The sequence below is a fragment of the Oncorhynchus clarkii genome, chromosome 28 (genome assembly GCF_045791955.1).
Source record: "Oncorhynchus clarkii lewisi isolate Uvic-CL-2024 chromosome 28, UVic_Ocla_1.0, whole genome shotgun sequence".
Classification (NCBI taxonomy): domain Eukaryota; kingdom Metazoa; phylum Chordata; class Actinopteri; order Salmoniformes; family Salmonidae; genus Oncorhynchus; species Oncorhynchus clarkii.
This window is the reverse complement of record NC_092174.1, coordinates 38,581,372-38,599,309: the sequence shown is the minus strand read 5'-3', so window position 1 is coordinate 38,599,309 and position 17,938 is coordinate 38,581,372. Positions and strand designations below refer to the sequence as shown.

The 17,938-nt window shown below is 44.5% G+C and overlaps 1 protein-coding gene across 1 annotated transcript in view; it reads left to right on the top strand.

The window, feature by feature from the left end:
• Positions 1-17,938, top strand: part of LOC139386673 (potassium voltage-gated channel subfamily A regulatory beta subunit 1b) — a 78,652-nt gene that overhangs the window by 20,493 nt on the left and 40,221 nt on the right. The window contains exons 4-6 of the mRNA XM_071132462.1: positions 2,813-2,892; positions 3,719-3,763; positions 9,335-9,379. Of these exons, the coding sequence (XP_070988563.1) occupies positions 2,813-2,892; positions 3,719-3,763; positions 9,335-9,379 (170 nt within the window). The remainder of the gene's footprint in view (positions 1-2,812; positions 2,893-3,718; positions 3,764-9,334; positions 9,380-17,938) is intronic.

The window sequence follows — 17,938 nt, the reverse complement described above, 5'->3', positions numbered from 1 at the left end:
ACTATGATTGATAAGGGAACTGAACCCACAACCTCAGAGCTGCCAGCACAACGCTCCAACCAATGGAGCTATCTGGACCCCTGGTTGGTGTGGTTGATCCAGGCTAAGTGGTCCTACCAGCTCAGGTCTCCTTCCCTGTTAGCTCCTGTCTTGTCACTCCCTCTCCCTGCTGCCTCTCAGAGACATGGGCCAAAACCCTCTAGGTTTTCTGGCTCACACATAGATAGGGAACCCACAACCTCACACATAGACAGGGAACCCACAACCTCACACATGGACAGGGAACCCACAACCTCATTCATAGACAGGGAACCCTCAACCTCATTCATAGACAGGGAATCCACAACCTCATTCATAGACAGGGAACCCACAACCTCATTCATAGACAGGGAATCCACAACCTCATTCATAGACAGGGAACCCACAACCTAATTCATACAGGGAATCCACAACCTCATTGATAGACAGGGAATCCACAACCTCATTGATAGACAGGGAATCCACAACCTCATTGATAGACAGGGAATCCACAACCTCATTGATAGACAGAGACTCCACAACCTCATTCATAGACAGGGAACCCACAACCTCACACATAGACAGGAGCATGAAGAGAGGACACACACAGTTGAACACACACACACGCACGCACGCACGCACGCACGCACACACACAGTGATGCAGTGAGGGCATTGAACTCTGACACCTCTCTACTGGAGATGCTGAAACAGGTAGACTTGTTAAAGTGACCTGCTGGTACAACAACTGGAATGATGGTTGACACAGTGTTAGGGGATAACAAGTAACAAGTATTATGGTGTTGTTATTGTCTGGCTGTTTGTATATTTTATCATTATTTTATATATATAGTCAAATTATTATTATATACATTAGATTTATTTTAATTTACAGTATACTAACAGGGGGATCCCATAAACTAGACAACAAACATTCAGGAACAAATACATTGAATTAGTACAAAATGAGACTCTTAAGATTGGTGACACAGAAACATTGGTCTGTTGGAGCTGTACCATGACGACAGGAGACAAGTACTGGAGCTTCAATAGCCTGAGTTACTCCTATGTTTGGAATTGGCCTCGGTCTACTACCACTGGGTATGTTCAGCGGGAACTCAACAGGAGATACCATTTTGAAAACAAGAGGTGGTACTGTTCAACAGAGGTCTGCTCAACAGAGGACTGCTCAATAAAGGACTGCTCAATAGAGGACTGTTCAATAGAGGACTGTTCAATAGAGGACTGCTCAATAGAGGACTGTTCAATAGAGGACTGTTCAATAGAGGACTGCTCAACAGAGGACTGTTCAATAGAGGACTGTTCAACAGAGGACTGTTCAACAGAGGACTGTTCAATAGAGGACTGTTCAATAGAGGACTGTTCAATAGAGGACTGTTCAATAGAGGACTGTTCAATAGAGGACTGTTCAATAGAGGACTGTTCAACAGAGTACTGTTCAATAGAGGACTGTTCAATAGAGGACTGTTCAATAGAGGACTGTTCAATAGAGGACTGTTCAATAGAGGACTGTTCAATAGAGGACTGTTCAACAGAGGACTGTTCAACAGAGGACTGTTCAACAGAGGACTGTTCAATAGAGGACTGTTCAATAGAGGACTGTTCAATAGAGGACTGTTCAACAGAGGACTGTTCAATAGAGGACTGCTCAATAGAGGACTGTTCAATAGAGGACTGTTCAATAGAGGACTGTTCAGTAGAGGACTGTTCAATAGAGGACTGTTCAATAGAGGACTGTTCAACAGAGGACTGTTCAACAGAGGACTGTTCAATAGAGGACTGTTCAATAGAGGACTGTTCAATAGAGGACTGTTCAATAGAGGACTGTTCAATAGAGGACTGTTCAACAGAGGACTGTTCAATAGAGGACTGTTCAACAGAGGACTGCTCAACAGAGGACTGTTCAATAGAGGACTGTTCAACAGAGGACTGTTCAACAGAGGACTGTTCAATAGAGGACTGTTCAACAGAGGACTGTTCAATAGAGGACTGTTCAACAGAGGACTGTTCAATAGAGGACTGTTCAATAGAGGACTGTTCAATAGAGGACTGTTCAGTAGAGGACTGTTCAATAGAGGACTGTTCAACAGAGGACTGTTCAACAGAGGACTGTTCAATAGAGGACTGTTCAACAGAGGACTGTTCAATAGAGGACTGTTCAATAGAGGACTGTTCAACAGAGGACTGTTCAATAGAGGACTGTTCAACAGAGGACTGTTCAACAGAGGACTGTTCAACAGAGGACTGTTCAACAGAGGACTGTTCAATAGAGGACTGTTCAATAGAGGACTGTTCAGCAGAGGACTGTTCAATAGAGGACTGTTCAATAGAGGACTGTTCAATAGAGGACTGTTCAATAGAGGACTGTTCAATAGAGGACTGTTCAACAGAGGACTGTTCAATAGAGGACTGTTCAATAGAGGACTGTTCAACAGAGGACTGTTCAATAGAGGACTGTTCAACAGAGGACTGTTCAACAGAGGACTGTTCAATAGAGGACTGTTCAACAGAGGACTGTTCAATAGAGGACTGTTCAACAGAGGACTGTTCAATAGAGGACTGTTCAATAGAGGACTGTTCAATAGAGGACTGTTCAATAGAGGACTGTTCAACAGAGGACTGTTCAATAGAGGACTGTTCAATAGAGGACTGTTCAATATAATTTTTAGCTTCAAAATGTTTTCCTCTTCTTTTATTCCTACTAAATGAACACTGCCCAGCTGCCAGCTCCCTGTTCTCCACTGAGGTGATGAATCCTGTTTTGTGTTTCTCAGGTGGCTGAGCAGCTGATGACCATAGCATATGAGAATGGGGTCAATCTCTTCGACACAGCCGAAGTTTATGCCGGGGGGAAGTGAGTGTGATCTGAATACCTACTACCTACCTACCTGAACCCACAGAGCAGAGATGGCTTGCTAAATCTGGTCCTGGAGGGCTGACACGCACACACACCGTGCAGGTTTTTGTTCCAGTCCACCACTAACACCCACAAAATGTAGGTGTCAGCCAAGACCACATACAGTAGTTAGGTCCAAATTAAGATCCTACATCTGTACAGTAGCCTGAATCAAATTATTTCCTACATCTGTACAGTATCTTGAATCAAATTATTTCCTACATCTGTACAGTATCTTGAATCAAATTATTTCCTACATCTGTACAGTATCTTGAATCAAATTATTTCCTACATCTGTACAGTATCTTGAATAAAATTATTTCCTACATCTGTACAGTATCTTGAATTAAATTAAGATCCTACATCTGTACAGTATCTTGAATCAACCATATGGAATGGGATTAGTTCACAGTGTGGGTGCATGCTGATTGTGCATTCAGCGTGGTTGCCTTGCCAAGACAACGAGAGGCAAAAACAAGCTGGCAACCCACGCCAGTACATTTACGCTTCCATGCACACATGACAGCACGTAGTACAGGATATACAGTATATATGTAGAGCAGTTTATTTTATACAGTATGAAACACAGTAAACTGTGGCTTTTGGTTTTTACCTACATGGACATTCATCCTCAACTGATTTCCACAATATTGTGCAGATCTATGGCACACACACACACACACACACGCACGCACGCACGTGCACACACGTGCACACACAGACACGCACACGCACACACACACACACACACACACACACAGTTAATCTCCCTGCTTTATTACAGAGCTGAGATAATCCTGGGGAACATCATCAAGAAAAAGTGCTGGAGGTAATGTATCATCTTTAAACTGTGTGTGTGTGTGTGTGTGTGTGTGTGTGTGTGTGTGTGTGTGTGGGGGGGGGGGGGGGGGGGGGGGGGGGGGGGGGATTCTCCAGAGTTGTGGACTGGAGTCACATGGCTTGGACTCGATTCTGACTCGAGTCACAAATTGAATGACTTCAGTCTCGACTTGATAGAAAATAAAAATGACTTGAGACTTGACTTGGAGTCTCAAGAATCGGGACTCAACTTTGACTTGAGACTGATGACTTGAAATTATCTGGCCAGGTTATGTCATGTTTTGTCACTCGTTTTGTGGCACAGTCTCCGTGGATTACTCTTCACTCAGCCAGACACAGTAGCCGCAGCATCGCCGTTGCAAAATGAAAAAAAAATATTCTGCAACAGATTGGCTAGTGAAATGCATAACGGCACTCAAATTGACTGTCAATCTACGCAGGTCGGTGAGCTAATGAACAGATTGCTGATTTGCTGTAGTGTACAGCTATAGGATCGGGTGCAGCACAAACGTCAAATTGTAGGACGAGAGAATTGACATAATAAATAAATATGCAGCTCCAAACATGTTTGATGATCAACAATATTAACTGTTTACTTTGGAAGCTCACCAGCATTGGGGCAACAATTACTAGCATAGGCTTACTGGTCTTTTGGTGTGTAACAATTGCTTGAAATTGAACATTTAGTTATGAAGCTTGCATTTGGAATTTGGCAAAGACAAAGACGCACTATAGGCAAAGATGCACTATAGGCAAAGACGCACTATAGGCAAATACGCACTATAGGCAATAGGCAAAGACGCACCATAGGCGAGGGTCTTCTATTGTGCGCTCCAAACTCCCGCCAGTGGAGAGTGCTTTTTTTCTCTCTTTTTGAAATATTAGCTGTTGCTTTCACACATTAAATACATAGGATTGTGTAGTAAATCTATATTCCATCTAATACTACAATAATTGCTAGCGTTTCATCATTCCATCCCCGTACCGTTTATTGCGACACGTGGACAGTTTCAGTTTCATGTTTGATAGCCCTATGATACATTTTAATAATTTACCCAACTATTCATTACCCTGCTCTGAGTGAGCGCAATGTTTATAGTGCACATGAACGTTGACAAGACCCATGAGGTAAAAGTTATGCTTATTTAATTCAATGTTTGGTTCCTTTCGTTCCTATTTTCCTGGTTACGTCGGAGTTCCTCTGTGCGCAGAGAAATACTCTACGTGGCCTGCGCTGCATGCTTTGGGGTCAGAACATTGAATAAGAGAAAATGATTGTTCCATGAATGCAGGGTGATGAAATATCATTCATAATCATTAAGTCTGATGTAACAATGGATGTGGAAATTGCCATTTATATTGTAGAACCAGGTTTATTGGTTGTATTTGCTAATTGGGTAATTGTATGGTTCTGTGTTCCAAGTGCTTATATTATGCAGGCCTACCTGTTGGAGCTCCTGTCAGACAGAGTCCATTTGGTTTCTCAGGGGGAGGCTGCACAGTCTTGCCCTCTACCTGTGTCCGTTCAGGTAGAACAGGTCAAGCCTGATACTGAGGCTGTTGTCTGTGTATATTTGGTAAATCTACTTGTATATTTTGTATGATATGGCACTTTCACCATTGGATCACCAAGACATGTACAGTGCCTTGCGAAAGTATTCGGCCCCCTTGAACTTTGCGACCTTTTGCCACATTTCAGGCTTCAAACATAAAGATATAAAACTGTATTTTTTTGTGAAGAATCAACAACAAGTGGGACACAATCATGAAGTGGAACGACATTTATTGGATATTTCAAACTTTTTTAACAAATCAAAAACTGAAAAATTGGGCGTGCAAAATTATTCAGCCCCCTTAAGTTAATACTCTGTAGCGCCACCTTTTGCTGCGATTACAGCTGTAAGTCGCTTGGGGTATGTCTCTATCAGTTTTGCACATCGAGAGACTGACATTTTTTCCCATTCCTCCTTGCAAAACAGCTCGAGCTCAGTGAGGTTGGATGGAGAGCATTTGTGAACAGCAGTTTTCAGTTCTTTCCACAGATTCTCGATTGGATTCAGGTCTGGACTTTGACTTGGCCATTCTAACACCTGGATATGTTTATTTTTGAACCATTCCATTGTAGATTTTGCTTTATGTTTTGGATCATTGTCTTGTTGGAAGACAAATCTCCATCCCAGTCTCAGGTCTTTTGCAGACTCCATCAGGTTTTCTTCCAGAATGGTCCTGTATTTGGCTCCATCCATCTTCCCATCAATTTTAACCATCTTCCCTGTCCCTGCTGAAGAAAAGCAGGCCCAAACCATGATGCTGCCACCACCATGTTTGACAGTGGGGATGGTGTGTTCAGCTGTGTTGCTTTTACGCCAAACATAACGTTTTGCATTGTTGCCAAAAAGTTCAATTTTGGTTTCATCTGACCAGAGCACCTTCTTCCACATGTTTGGTGTGTCTCCCAGGTGGTTTGTGGCAAACTTTAAACGACACTTTTTATGGATATCTTTAAGAAATGGCTTTCTTCTTGCCACTCTTCCATAAAGGCCAGATTTGTGCAATATACGACTGATTGTTGTCCTATGGACAGAGTCTCCCACCTCAGCTGTAGATCTCTGCAGTTCATCCAGAGTGATCATGGGCCTCTTGGCTGCATCTCTGATCAGTCTTCTCCTTGTATGAGCTGAAAGTTTAGAGGGACTGCCAGGTCTTGGTAGATTTGCAGTGGTCTGATACTCCTTCCATTTCAATATTATCGCTTGCACAGTGCGCCTTGGGATGTTTAAAGCTTGGGAAATCTTTTTGTATCCAAATCCGGCTTTAAATGTCTTCACAGCAGTATCTCGGACCTGCCTGGTGTGTTCCTTGTTCTTCATGATGCTCTCTGCGCTTTTAACGGACCTCTGAGACTATCACAGTGCAGGTGCATTTATACGGAGACTTGATTACACACAGGTGGATTGTATTTATCATCATTAGTCATTTAGGTCAACATGGGATCATTCAGAGATCCTCACTGAACTTCTGGAGAGAGTTTGCTGCACTGAAAGTAAAGGGGCTGAATAATTTTGCACGCCCAATTTTTCAGTTTTTGATTTGTTAATTAAAAAAGTTTGAAATATCCAATAAATGTCGTTCCACTTCATGATTGTGTCCCACTTGTTGTTGATTCTTCACAAAAAAATACAGTTTTATATCTTTATGTTTGAAGCCTGAAATGTGGCAAAAGGTCGCAAAGTTCAAGGGGGCCGAATACTTTCGCAAGGCACTGTATATACATCTACACTGAGCACATCAACCTGCCTTGCCTTCTGCTGATTTCATGCCCTTATGACTGCTACAAGGTCCCTCTTTTACAATTACATTGGCTGATCAAAATGTGTTGTAGACAAAATAATGAAAAGGACTGTCTGGTAGCCTTAATAAATAGACAAAGATTTGTGGTTGTACAAGTCGTTCCATGTATAGATAATTTTTTTACTACACTTGAGACTTGACTTGAAAACTTGTGACTCAACTTGGACTTGACTCGAGTCTTGACCTGTTCTACTTTGGAACTCGACTTGAGACTCGTACCTTGTAACTTGAGACTTGCTTGTGACTTGAATTATAGTGACTTGATCCCACCTCTGAAATTCTCCCACGTGGGGACATTTCCCACATCCCCATGAGGACAAAGGCTTTTTAAAGTCTTGGGCTTAGGTTTAGGGTTAGGGTTAAGATTAGGGTTAGAATTAGGGTAAGCATAAGGGGTTAGTGGTTAGGTTTAGTTTTAGGGTTATGATTAGGGTTAGAATTAGAGTATGCATAAGGGTTTAGTGGTTAGGTTTAGGTTTAAGAATTAGGTGTAGGTTCAGGTTTAGCTTTTGGTTATGGGTTAAGGTTATGGTTAGGATTAGGTTAGGGGTTAGGTGAAGTGGGATTTTGAATATAAATTAATTTTAGGTCCCCACAAGTATAGAAGAACATAACGTGTGTGTGGTTCACTAGTCACTTTAAATAATGCCACTTTAATAATGTTCACATATCCTACATTACTCATGTCATATGCATATACTGTATTCTATACCATCTATTGCACCTTGCCTATGCCGCTCGGCCATCGTTCATCCATATATTTATATGTACATATTCTCATTCACCCCTTTAGATTTGTGTGTATTAGGTAGTTGTTGGGGAATTGTTAGATATTACTGCACTGTCGGAACTAGAAGCACAAGCATTTCGCTACACTCGCATTAACATCTGCTAACCATGTGTATGGGACCAATAAAATGTCATTTGATTTGTGTGTGGGTGGGTGTACACACTGTGTGTTGCGTGCTTACATGCGTGCGGGGGTTTTGCCTGGGAGACAGCTAACAAATGCTAATCTACCGTAAATCAAAACACACAGCTTTATATCAGATCCATCACCAATATAACTCCTCCACCAATCAGCTAACTAGGTCTGCAGCAGTAACCATGGCAATCAGAGGAGAGTTGGTTGAGTGTTCTCGGCTATGTGAAGGCTGGTAGGCTTGTAGGCTCGGCGGCGGCCTCAGCACGTATTGATCTCATACATTTATGCTGCTACATTTCTCCACTGTACACTTCATAAACGCTTCACTCTCCAGTTCTTCAGTTCACGCCGGTTCAGTGCCTCCCACTGCAACTCCGGGTGTTAAATATTAAACATTAAACAGTCAAGCGATGGGGATTTGACTTTCAGTTGAGTTGATACACTGGATCCTATCAAAGTTCTGAGAAAGTCTCCCAGAATATGTTTCTTCATACTTGAACAGCATGTGTAAAAAGCTAAAGGATCCATACTGTTTCTTCTACAGTGTAAAGACAGACTACCAGAAGGCTATTGATATTATATACCTAAATCATATTATATACCCTGAGTGATATTATATACCCTAAGTGATATTATATACCCTAAGTGATATTATATGCCTAAGTGATATTATATACCCTAAGTGATATTATATGCCTAAGTGATATTATATACCCTAAGTGATATTATATACCCTAAGTGATATTATATACCCATAGTGATATTATATGCCTAAGTGATATTATATGCCTAAGTGATATTATATACCTAAGTGATATTATATACCCTAAGTGATATTATATGCCCTAAGTGATATTATATTCCCTAAGTTATATTATATACCCTAAGTGATATTATATGCCTAAGTGATATTATATACCCTAAGTGATATTATATACCCTAAGTGATATTATATGCCCTAAGTGATATTATATGCCCTAAGTGATATTATATGCCTAAGTGATATTATATACCCTAAGTGATATTATATGCCTAAGTGATATTATATACCCTAAGTGATATTATATGCCTAAGTGATATTATATACCCTAAGTGATATTATATACCCTAAGTGATATTATATACCCTAAGTGATATTATATACCCTAAGTGATATTATATGCCTAAGTGGGATAAGGATGTCCAAATGTCTTTCTAATCTTTGTCTTTCTCTCCGTCTAATTTCTCTGTCTGTCTCTCCGTCTGTCTGTCTGTACATCTTTATGTCTGCCTGTCTTCCTGTAGGAGATCCAGTCTGGTGATCACCACCAAGCTCTACTGGGGTGGAAAGTAAGTATCTGCCTCCAAGACGATTGGAAAATCTCAATAGTATTCCCTTGACTCCTAGCATCTTTACACTTGCCTCCTTCACTTGCCTCTGACCTTCTCAACCAATGGGTTTTGAGAGGAGGCGAGGAGAAATTATGCTATAAATCATCAAGGAAATGCATTTGAGATTCTCCCATTCGGAGCATCATACCAATGAAAAAGTGTTGACTAATCTCTACCATTGTTTTACAAAAATAGTTATGGTTTCAGAGCTGAGTACTGTTGATCTGAGTTAGTCTCTTCCTCCTCATTGACATATCTGTACTGAAGCTGTCGTCATATGGACACTACTGTCTGAGTTCTGTCTGAATTCTGTCTGAGTTCTGTCTGTGCTCTGTCTGAGTTCTGTCTGAATTCTGTCTGATTTCTGTCTGTGCTCAGTCTGAGTTCTGTCTGGCTTCTGTCTGAATTCTGTCTGTGCTCAGTCTGAGTTCTGTCTGGGTTCTGTCTCAGGGTTTTTCCGAGTTCTGTCCGAGTTCTTTCTGGATTCTGTCTGGAAAATTGCAGCAACAACAGGGTGATCAAATTATGATACGGCATATGTACAATGAATTAGGTTGTTATCTGAGATTTGCACACATACTCAGGTCAAAAGTAGTGCAGGGCAATATATGGGGAATACGTTATAATTTGAAACCCAGCCAGCTATATCTTTGAAGTATTATAGTGGTTATGTGGTGACAGCCCTCTCCACTATGGACCAGATTAAAGGGAGAGACAGAGAGAGAGAGAGAGAGAGAGAGATGGAGAGAGAGAGAGAGATGGAGAGAGAGACGGAGAGAAAGGGGAGGGAGAGAGAAAAGCAAATGAGAGAGAGGGAGGGATGCAGAGAGAGAGAGAAAGAGAGAGAGAGAGAGAGCGAGAGAGAGGCATGATTAACAACCAGCCTGGCAGTCTTTTAGGGGTCCGACGAGGCTCTCTCTGATCAAAATGCTGGAGGAACCGATAACATAGCAGAGAATAAAGCAAAGAAATTAACTCTCTCTCACTCTGTGTGAACCAGGCTGACTGGCCCCCACGCTACACTACTCTCTCTCTCTCTGTGTGAACCAGACTGACTGGCCCCCACGCTACACTACTCTCTCTCTGTGTGAACCAGGCTGACTGGCCCCCACGCTACACTACTCTCTCTCTCTGTGTTAACCAGGCTGACTGGCCCCCACGCCACACAAATTCCCTTTTGAGTTTAACTAAATCAGAGGCCCGCCTATGAGCTCAGTTAGGGTCGGGCATCCTGGGACAGGCCCTTTCTGCAACTCCCGAATTAAACCCCAACTTTGAGAAGTTCTCAACAGACCATGTTTCTCTCAATCACGAGAGGACAAAGGTTGCAGCCCAGCTTACCTCGATAACGAGAGGGCCAAGGTTTGAGTAGATGGCTGAATCTTTTAACCATACCACGTGGTTTATTAACTCTTAGACTATCGATACCGACAGAATAAGAACAAGTCTTTGATATTAATTATTAGTCTACAGCTAGGAATTCGGTATCATTGAATGCGAAGAACGACAACCGCCGAAACATCCATCCTATAACTACATGAATGAATGTCACTCTGAACCATCCATTCTAACCAGGACAGAGAGCGAGAGAGAGGACGGACACTCTCCAACAGAAACTAACTTTTCAACAGAGATCCCGACGACACACTGAGCGGAAATATATATATATGTTGATTGCAATTGTTCACGAATGAGTGAGCTTTCATGTGCAAAGGATTAGCATTTCAATTGTTATAATTATCAACTGTGTGTTGTCTTATCTCAGTCGACCCCCACTTCCCTTTTGTACACCAAGCCGCCATGCCGGTTTATCCCACCAGGGAAACTCCGTTATCATTTCCTTGTAACTATAAACTGTTTGTTTATGCATTTCTGTGAATTACTTAGTTAGTAAATAAATGATTTAAGACAATTGATGTATGGATGACTCATAGTGAAGACTGGGTTCGTGCAGATAACCAACAATTTACAACGTTTGGAATGAGACAAACGTGAGGTAAAGTAAATCATTCATTAATTCGAAGACTAATTGTTCAGATATAAAATATCTGAAGAATTATATTAGGAAAATTATAACTTTATAATCTGAATATTTTCCTTGGTGCCCTGACTTCCTAGTTAATTACAGTTACATGATTAATCAGTTTAATCGCGTTTAATCGCGTAATACTACAGAGAATCTTTGATAAAAACTAACATTCTTCATTTAATGATAGTAAAGACATGACAATGGTTATGGGGAAAGAGATGGGTAGATGATGGACAGGGGGAAGATGGTTATGGGGAAAGGGATGGGTAGATGATGGACAGGGGGAAGATGGTTATGGGGAAAGAGATGGGTAGATGATGGACAGGGGGAAGATGGTTATGGGGAAAGAGATGGGTAGATGATGGACGGGGGGAAGATGGTTATGGGGAAAGAGATGGGTAGATGATGGACAGGGGGAAGATGGTTATGGGGAAAGAGATGGGTAGATGATGGACAGGGGGAAGATGGTTATGGGGAAAGAGATGGGTAGATGATGGACGGGGGGAAGATGGTTATGGGGAAAGAGATGGGTAGATGATGGACAGGGGGAAGATGGTTATGGGGAAAGAGATGGGTAGATGATGGACAGGGGGAAGATGGTTATGGGGAAAGAGATGGGTAGATGATGGACAGGGGGAAGATGGTTATGGGGAAAGAGATGGGTAGATGATGGACAGGGGGAAGATGGTTATGGGGAAAGAGATGGATAGATGATGGACAGGGGGAAGATGGTTATGGGGAAAGAGATGGGTAGATGATGGACAGGGGGAAGATGGTTATGGGAAAAGAGATGGATAGATGATGGACAGGGGGAAGATGGTTATGGGGAAAGAGATGGGTAGATGATGGACAGGGGGAAGATGGTTATGGGGAAAGAGATGGGTAGATGATGGACAGGGGGAAGATGGTTATGGGGAAAGAGATGGGTAGATGATGGACAGGGGGAAGATGGTTATGGGGAAAGGGATGGGTAGATGATGGACAGGGGGAAGATGGTTATGGGGAAAGAGATGGATAGATGATGGACAGGGGGAAGATGGTTATGGGGAAAGGGATGGGTAGATGATGGACGGGGGGAAGATGGTTATGGGGAAAGAGATGGGTAGATGATGGACAGGGGAAGATGGTTATGGGGAAAGAGATGGGTAGATGATGGACAGGGGGAAGATGGTTATGGGGAAAGAGATGGGTAGATGATGGACAGGGGGAAGATGGTTATGGGGAAAGAGATGGGTAGATGATGGACAGGGGGAAGATGGTTATGGGGAAAGAGATGGGTAGATGATGGACAGGGGGAAGATGGTTATGGGGAAAGAGATGGGTAGATGATGGACAGGGGGAAGATGGTTATGGGGAAAGAGATGGGTAGATGATGGACAGGGGGAAGATGGTTATGGGGAAAGAGATGGGTAGATGATGGACAGGGGGAAGATGGTTATGGGGAAAGGGATGGGTAGATGATGGACAGGGGGAAGATGGTTATGGGGAAAGAGATGGGTAGATGATGGACAGGGGGAAGATGGTTATGGGGAAAGAGATGGGTAGATGATGGACAGGGGGAAGATGGTTATGGGGAAAGAGATGGGTAGATGATGGACAGGGGGAAGATGGTTATGGGGAAAGAGATGGGTAGATGATGGACAGGGGGAAGATGGTTATGGGGAAAGAGATGGGTAGATGATGGACAGGGGGAAGATGGTTATGGGGAAAGAGATGGGTAGATGATGGACAGGGGGAAGATGGTTATGGGGAAAGAGATGGGTAGATGATGGACAGGAGGAAGATGGTTATGGGGAAAGAGATGGGTAGATGATGGACGAGGAAGATGGTTATGGGGAAAGAGATGGGTAGATGATGGACAGGGGAAGATGGTTATGGGGAAAGAGATGGGTAGATGATGGACAGGGGAAGATGGTTATGGGGAAAGAGATGGGTAGATGATGGACAGGGGGAAGATGGTTATGGGGAAAGAGATGGGTAGATGATGGACAGGGGGAAGATGGTTATGGGGAAAGAGATGGGTAGATGATGGACAGGGGGAAGATGGTTATGGGGAAAGAGATGGGTAGATGATGGACAGGGGGAAGATGGTTATGGGGAAAGAGATGGGTAGATGATGGACAGGGGGAAGATGGTTATGGGGAAAGAGATGGGTAGATGATGGACAGGGGGAAGATGGTTATGGGGAAAGGGATGGGTAGATGATGGACAGGGGGAAGATGGTTATGGGGAAAGAGATGGGTAGATGATGGACAGGGGGAAGATGGTTATGGGGAAAGAGATGGGTAGATGATGGACAGGGGGAAGATGGTTATGGGGAAATGGTATGGGGAAAGGGATGGGTAGATGATGGACAGGGGGAAGATGGTTATGGGGAAAGAGATGGGTAGATGATGGACAGGGGGAAGATGGTTATGGGGAAAGAGATGGGTAGATGATGGACAGGGGGAAGATGGTTATGGGGAAAGAGATGGGTAGATGATGGACAGGGGGAAGATGGTTATGGGGAAAGAGATGGGTAGATGATGGACAGGGGGAAGATGGTTATGGGGAAAGAGATGGGTAGATGATGGACAGGGGGAAGATGGTTATGGGGAAAGAGATGGGTAGATGATGGACAGGGGGAAGATGGTTATGGGGAAAGAGATGGGTAGATGATGGACAGGGGGAAGATGGTTATGGGGAAAGAGATGGGTAGATGATGGACAGGGGGAAGATGGTTATGGGGAAAGAGATGGGTAGATGATGGACAGGGGGAAGATGGTTATGGGGAAAGAGATGGGTAGATGATGGACAGGGGGAAGGAAGATGGTTATGGGGAAAGAGATGGGTAGATGATGGACAGGGGGAAGATGGTTATGGGGAAAGAGATGGGTAGATGATGGACAGGGGGAAGATGGTTATGGGGAAAGAGATGGGTAGATGATGGACAGGGGGAAGATGGTTATGGGGAAAGAGATGGGTAGATGATGGACAGGGGGAAGATGGTTATGGGGAAAGAGATGGGTAGATGATGGACAGGGGGAAGATGGTTATGGGGAAAGAGATGGGTAGATGATGGACAGGGGGAAGATGGTTATGGGGAAAGAGATGGGTAGATGATGGACAGGGGGAAGATGGTTATGGGGAAAGAGATGGGTAGATGATGGACAGGGGGAAGATGGTTATGGGGAAAGAGATGGGTAGATGATGGACAGGGGGAAGATGGTTATGGGGAAAGAGATGGGTAGATGATGGACAGGGGGAAGATGGTTATGGGGAAAGAGATGGGTAGATGATGGACAGGGGGAAGATGGTTATGGGGAAAGAGATGGGTAGATGATGGACAGGGGGAAGATGGTTATGGGGAAAGAGATGGGTAGATGATGGACAGGAGGAAGATGGTTATGGGGAAAGAGATGGGTAGATGATGGACAGGGGGAAGATGGTTATGGGGAAAGAGATGGGTAGATGATGGACGGGGGGAAGATGGTTATGGGGAAAGAGATGGTAGATGATGGACGGGGGGAAGATGGTTATGGGGAAAGAGATGGGTAGATGATGGACAGGGGGAAGATGGTTATGGGGAAAGAGATGGGTAGATGATGGACAGGGGGAAGATGGTTATGGGGAAAGAGATGGGTAGATGATGGACAGGGGGAAGAGGGTTATGGGGAAAGAGATGGGTAGATGATGGACGGGGGAAGATGGTTATGGGGAAAGAGATGGGTAGATGATGGACAGGGGGAAGATGGTTATGGGGAAAGAGATGGGTAGATGATGGACAGGGGGAAGATGGTTATGGGGAAAGAGATGGGTAGATGATGGACAGGGGGAAGATGGTTATGGGGAAAGAGATGGATGGGTAGGGGAAAGAGATGGGTAGATGATGGACAGGGGGAAGATGGTTATGGGGAAAGAGATGGGTAGATGATGGACAGGGGGAAGATGGTTATGGGGAAAGAGATGGGTAGATGATGGACAGGGGGAAGATGGTTATGGGGAAAGAGATGGGTAGATGATGGACAGGGGGAAGATGGTTATGGGGAAAGAGATGGGTAGATGATGGACAGGGGGAAGATGGTTATGGGGAAAGAGATGGGTAGATGATGGACAGGGGGAAGATGGTTATGGGGAAAGAGATGGGTAGATGATGGACAGGGGGAAGATGGTTATGGGGAAAGAGATGGGTAGATGATGGACAGGGGGAAGATGGTTATGGGGAAAGAGATGGGTAGATGATGGACAGGGGGAAGATGGTTATGGGGAAAGAGATGGGTAGATGATGGACAGGGGGAAGATGGTTATGGGGAAAGAGATGGGTAGATGATGGACAGGGGGAAGATGGTTATGGGGAAAGAGATGGGTAGATGATGGACAGGGGGAAGATGGTTATGGGGAAAGAGATGGGTAGATGATGGACAGGGGGAAGATGGTTATGGGGAAAGAGATGGGTAGATGATGGACAGGGGGAAGATGGTTATGGGGAAAGAGATGGGTAGATGATGGACAGGGGGAAGATGGTTATGGGGAAAGAGATGGGTAGATGATGGACAGGGGGAAGATGGTTATGGGGAAAGAGATGGGTAGATGATGGACAGGGGGAAGATGGTTATGGGGAAAGGGATGGGTAGATGATGGACGGGGGGAAGATGGTTATGGGGAAAGAGATGGGTAGATGATGGACAGGGGGAAGATGGTTATGGGGAAAGAGATGGGTAGATGATGGACAGGGGGAAGATGGTTATGGGGAAAGAGATGGGTAGATGATGGACAGGGGGAAGATGGTTATGGGGAAAGAGATGGGTAGATGATGGACAGGGGGAAGATGGTTATGGGGAAAGAGATGGGTAGATGATGGACAGGGGGAAGATGGTTATGGGGAAAGAGATGGGTAGATGATGGACAGGGGGAAGATGGTTATGGGGAAAGAGATGGGTAGATGATGGACAGGGGGAAGATGGTTATGGGGAAAGGGATGGGTAGATGATGGACAGGGGGAAGATGGTTATGGGGAAAGAGATGGGTAGATGATGGACAGGGGGAAGATGGTTATGGGGAAAGAGATGGGTAGATGATGGACAGGGGGAAGATGGTTATGGGGAAAGAGATGGGTAGATGATGGACAGGGGGAAGATGGTTATGGGGAAAGAGATGGGTAGATGATGGACAGGGGGAAGATGGTTATGGGGAAAGAGATGGGTAGATGATGGACAGGGGGAAGATGGTTATGGGGAAAGAGATGGGTAGATGATGGACAGGGGGAAGATGGTTATGGGGAAAGAGATGGGTAGATGATGGACAGGGGGAAGATGGTTATGGGGAAAGAGATGGGTGGTTAGATGATGGGACAGGGGGAAGATGGTTATGGGGAAAGGGATGGGTAGATGATGGACAGGGGGAAGATGGTTATGGGGAAAGAGATGGGTAGATGATGGACAGGGGGAAGATGGTTATGGGGAAAGGGATGGGTAGATGATGGACAGGGGGAAGATGGTTATGGGGAAAGAGATGGGTAGATGATGGACAGGGGGAAGATGGTTATGGGGAAAGAGATGGGTAGATGATGGACAGGGGGAAGATGGTTATGGGGAAAGAGATGGGTAGATGATGGACAGGGGGAAGATGGTTATGGGGAAAGAGATGGGTAGATGATGGACAGGGGGAAGATGGTTATGGGGAAAGAGATGGGTAGATGATGGACAGGGGGAAGATGGTTATGGGGAAAGAGATGGGTAGATGATGGACAGGGGGAAGATGGTTATGGGGAAAGAGATGGGTAGATGATGGACAGGGGGAAGATGGTTATGGGGAAAGAGATGGGTAGATGATGGAAAGAGATGGGTAGATGATGGACAGGGGGAAGATGGTTATGGGGAAAGGGATGGGTAGATGATGGACAGGGGGAAGATGGTTATGGGGAAAGGGATGGGTAGATGATGGACAGGGGGAAGATGGTTATGGGGAAAGGGATGGGTAGATGATGGACAGGGGGAAGATGGTTATGGGGAAAGAGATGGGTAGATGATGGACAGGGGGAAGATGGTTATGGGGAAAGAGATGGGTAGATGATGGACAGGGGGAAGATGGTTATGGGGAAAGAGATGGGTAGATGATGGACAGGGGGAAGATGGTTATGGGGAAAGAGATGGGTAGATGATGGACAGGGGGAAGATGGTTATGGGGAAAGAGATGGGTAGATGATGGACAGGGGGAAGATGGTTATGGGGAAAGAGATGGGTAGATGATGGACAGGGGGAAGATGGTTATGGGGAAAGAGATGGGTAGATGATGGACAGGGGGAAGATGGTTATGGGGAAAGAGATGGGTAGATGATGGACAGGGGGAAGATGGTTATGGGGAAAGAGATGGGTAGATGATGGACAGGGGGAAGATGGTTATGGGGAAAGAGATGGGTAGATGATGGACAGGGGGAAGATGGTTATGGGGAAAGAGATGGGTAGATGATGGACAGGGGGAAGATGGTTATGGGGAAAGAGATGGGTAGA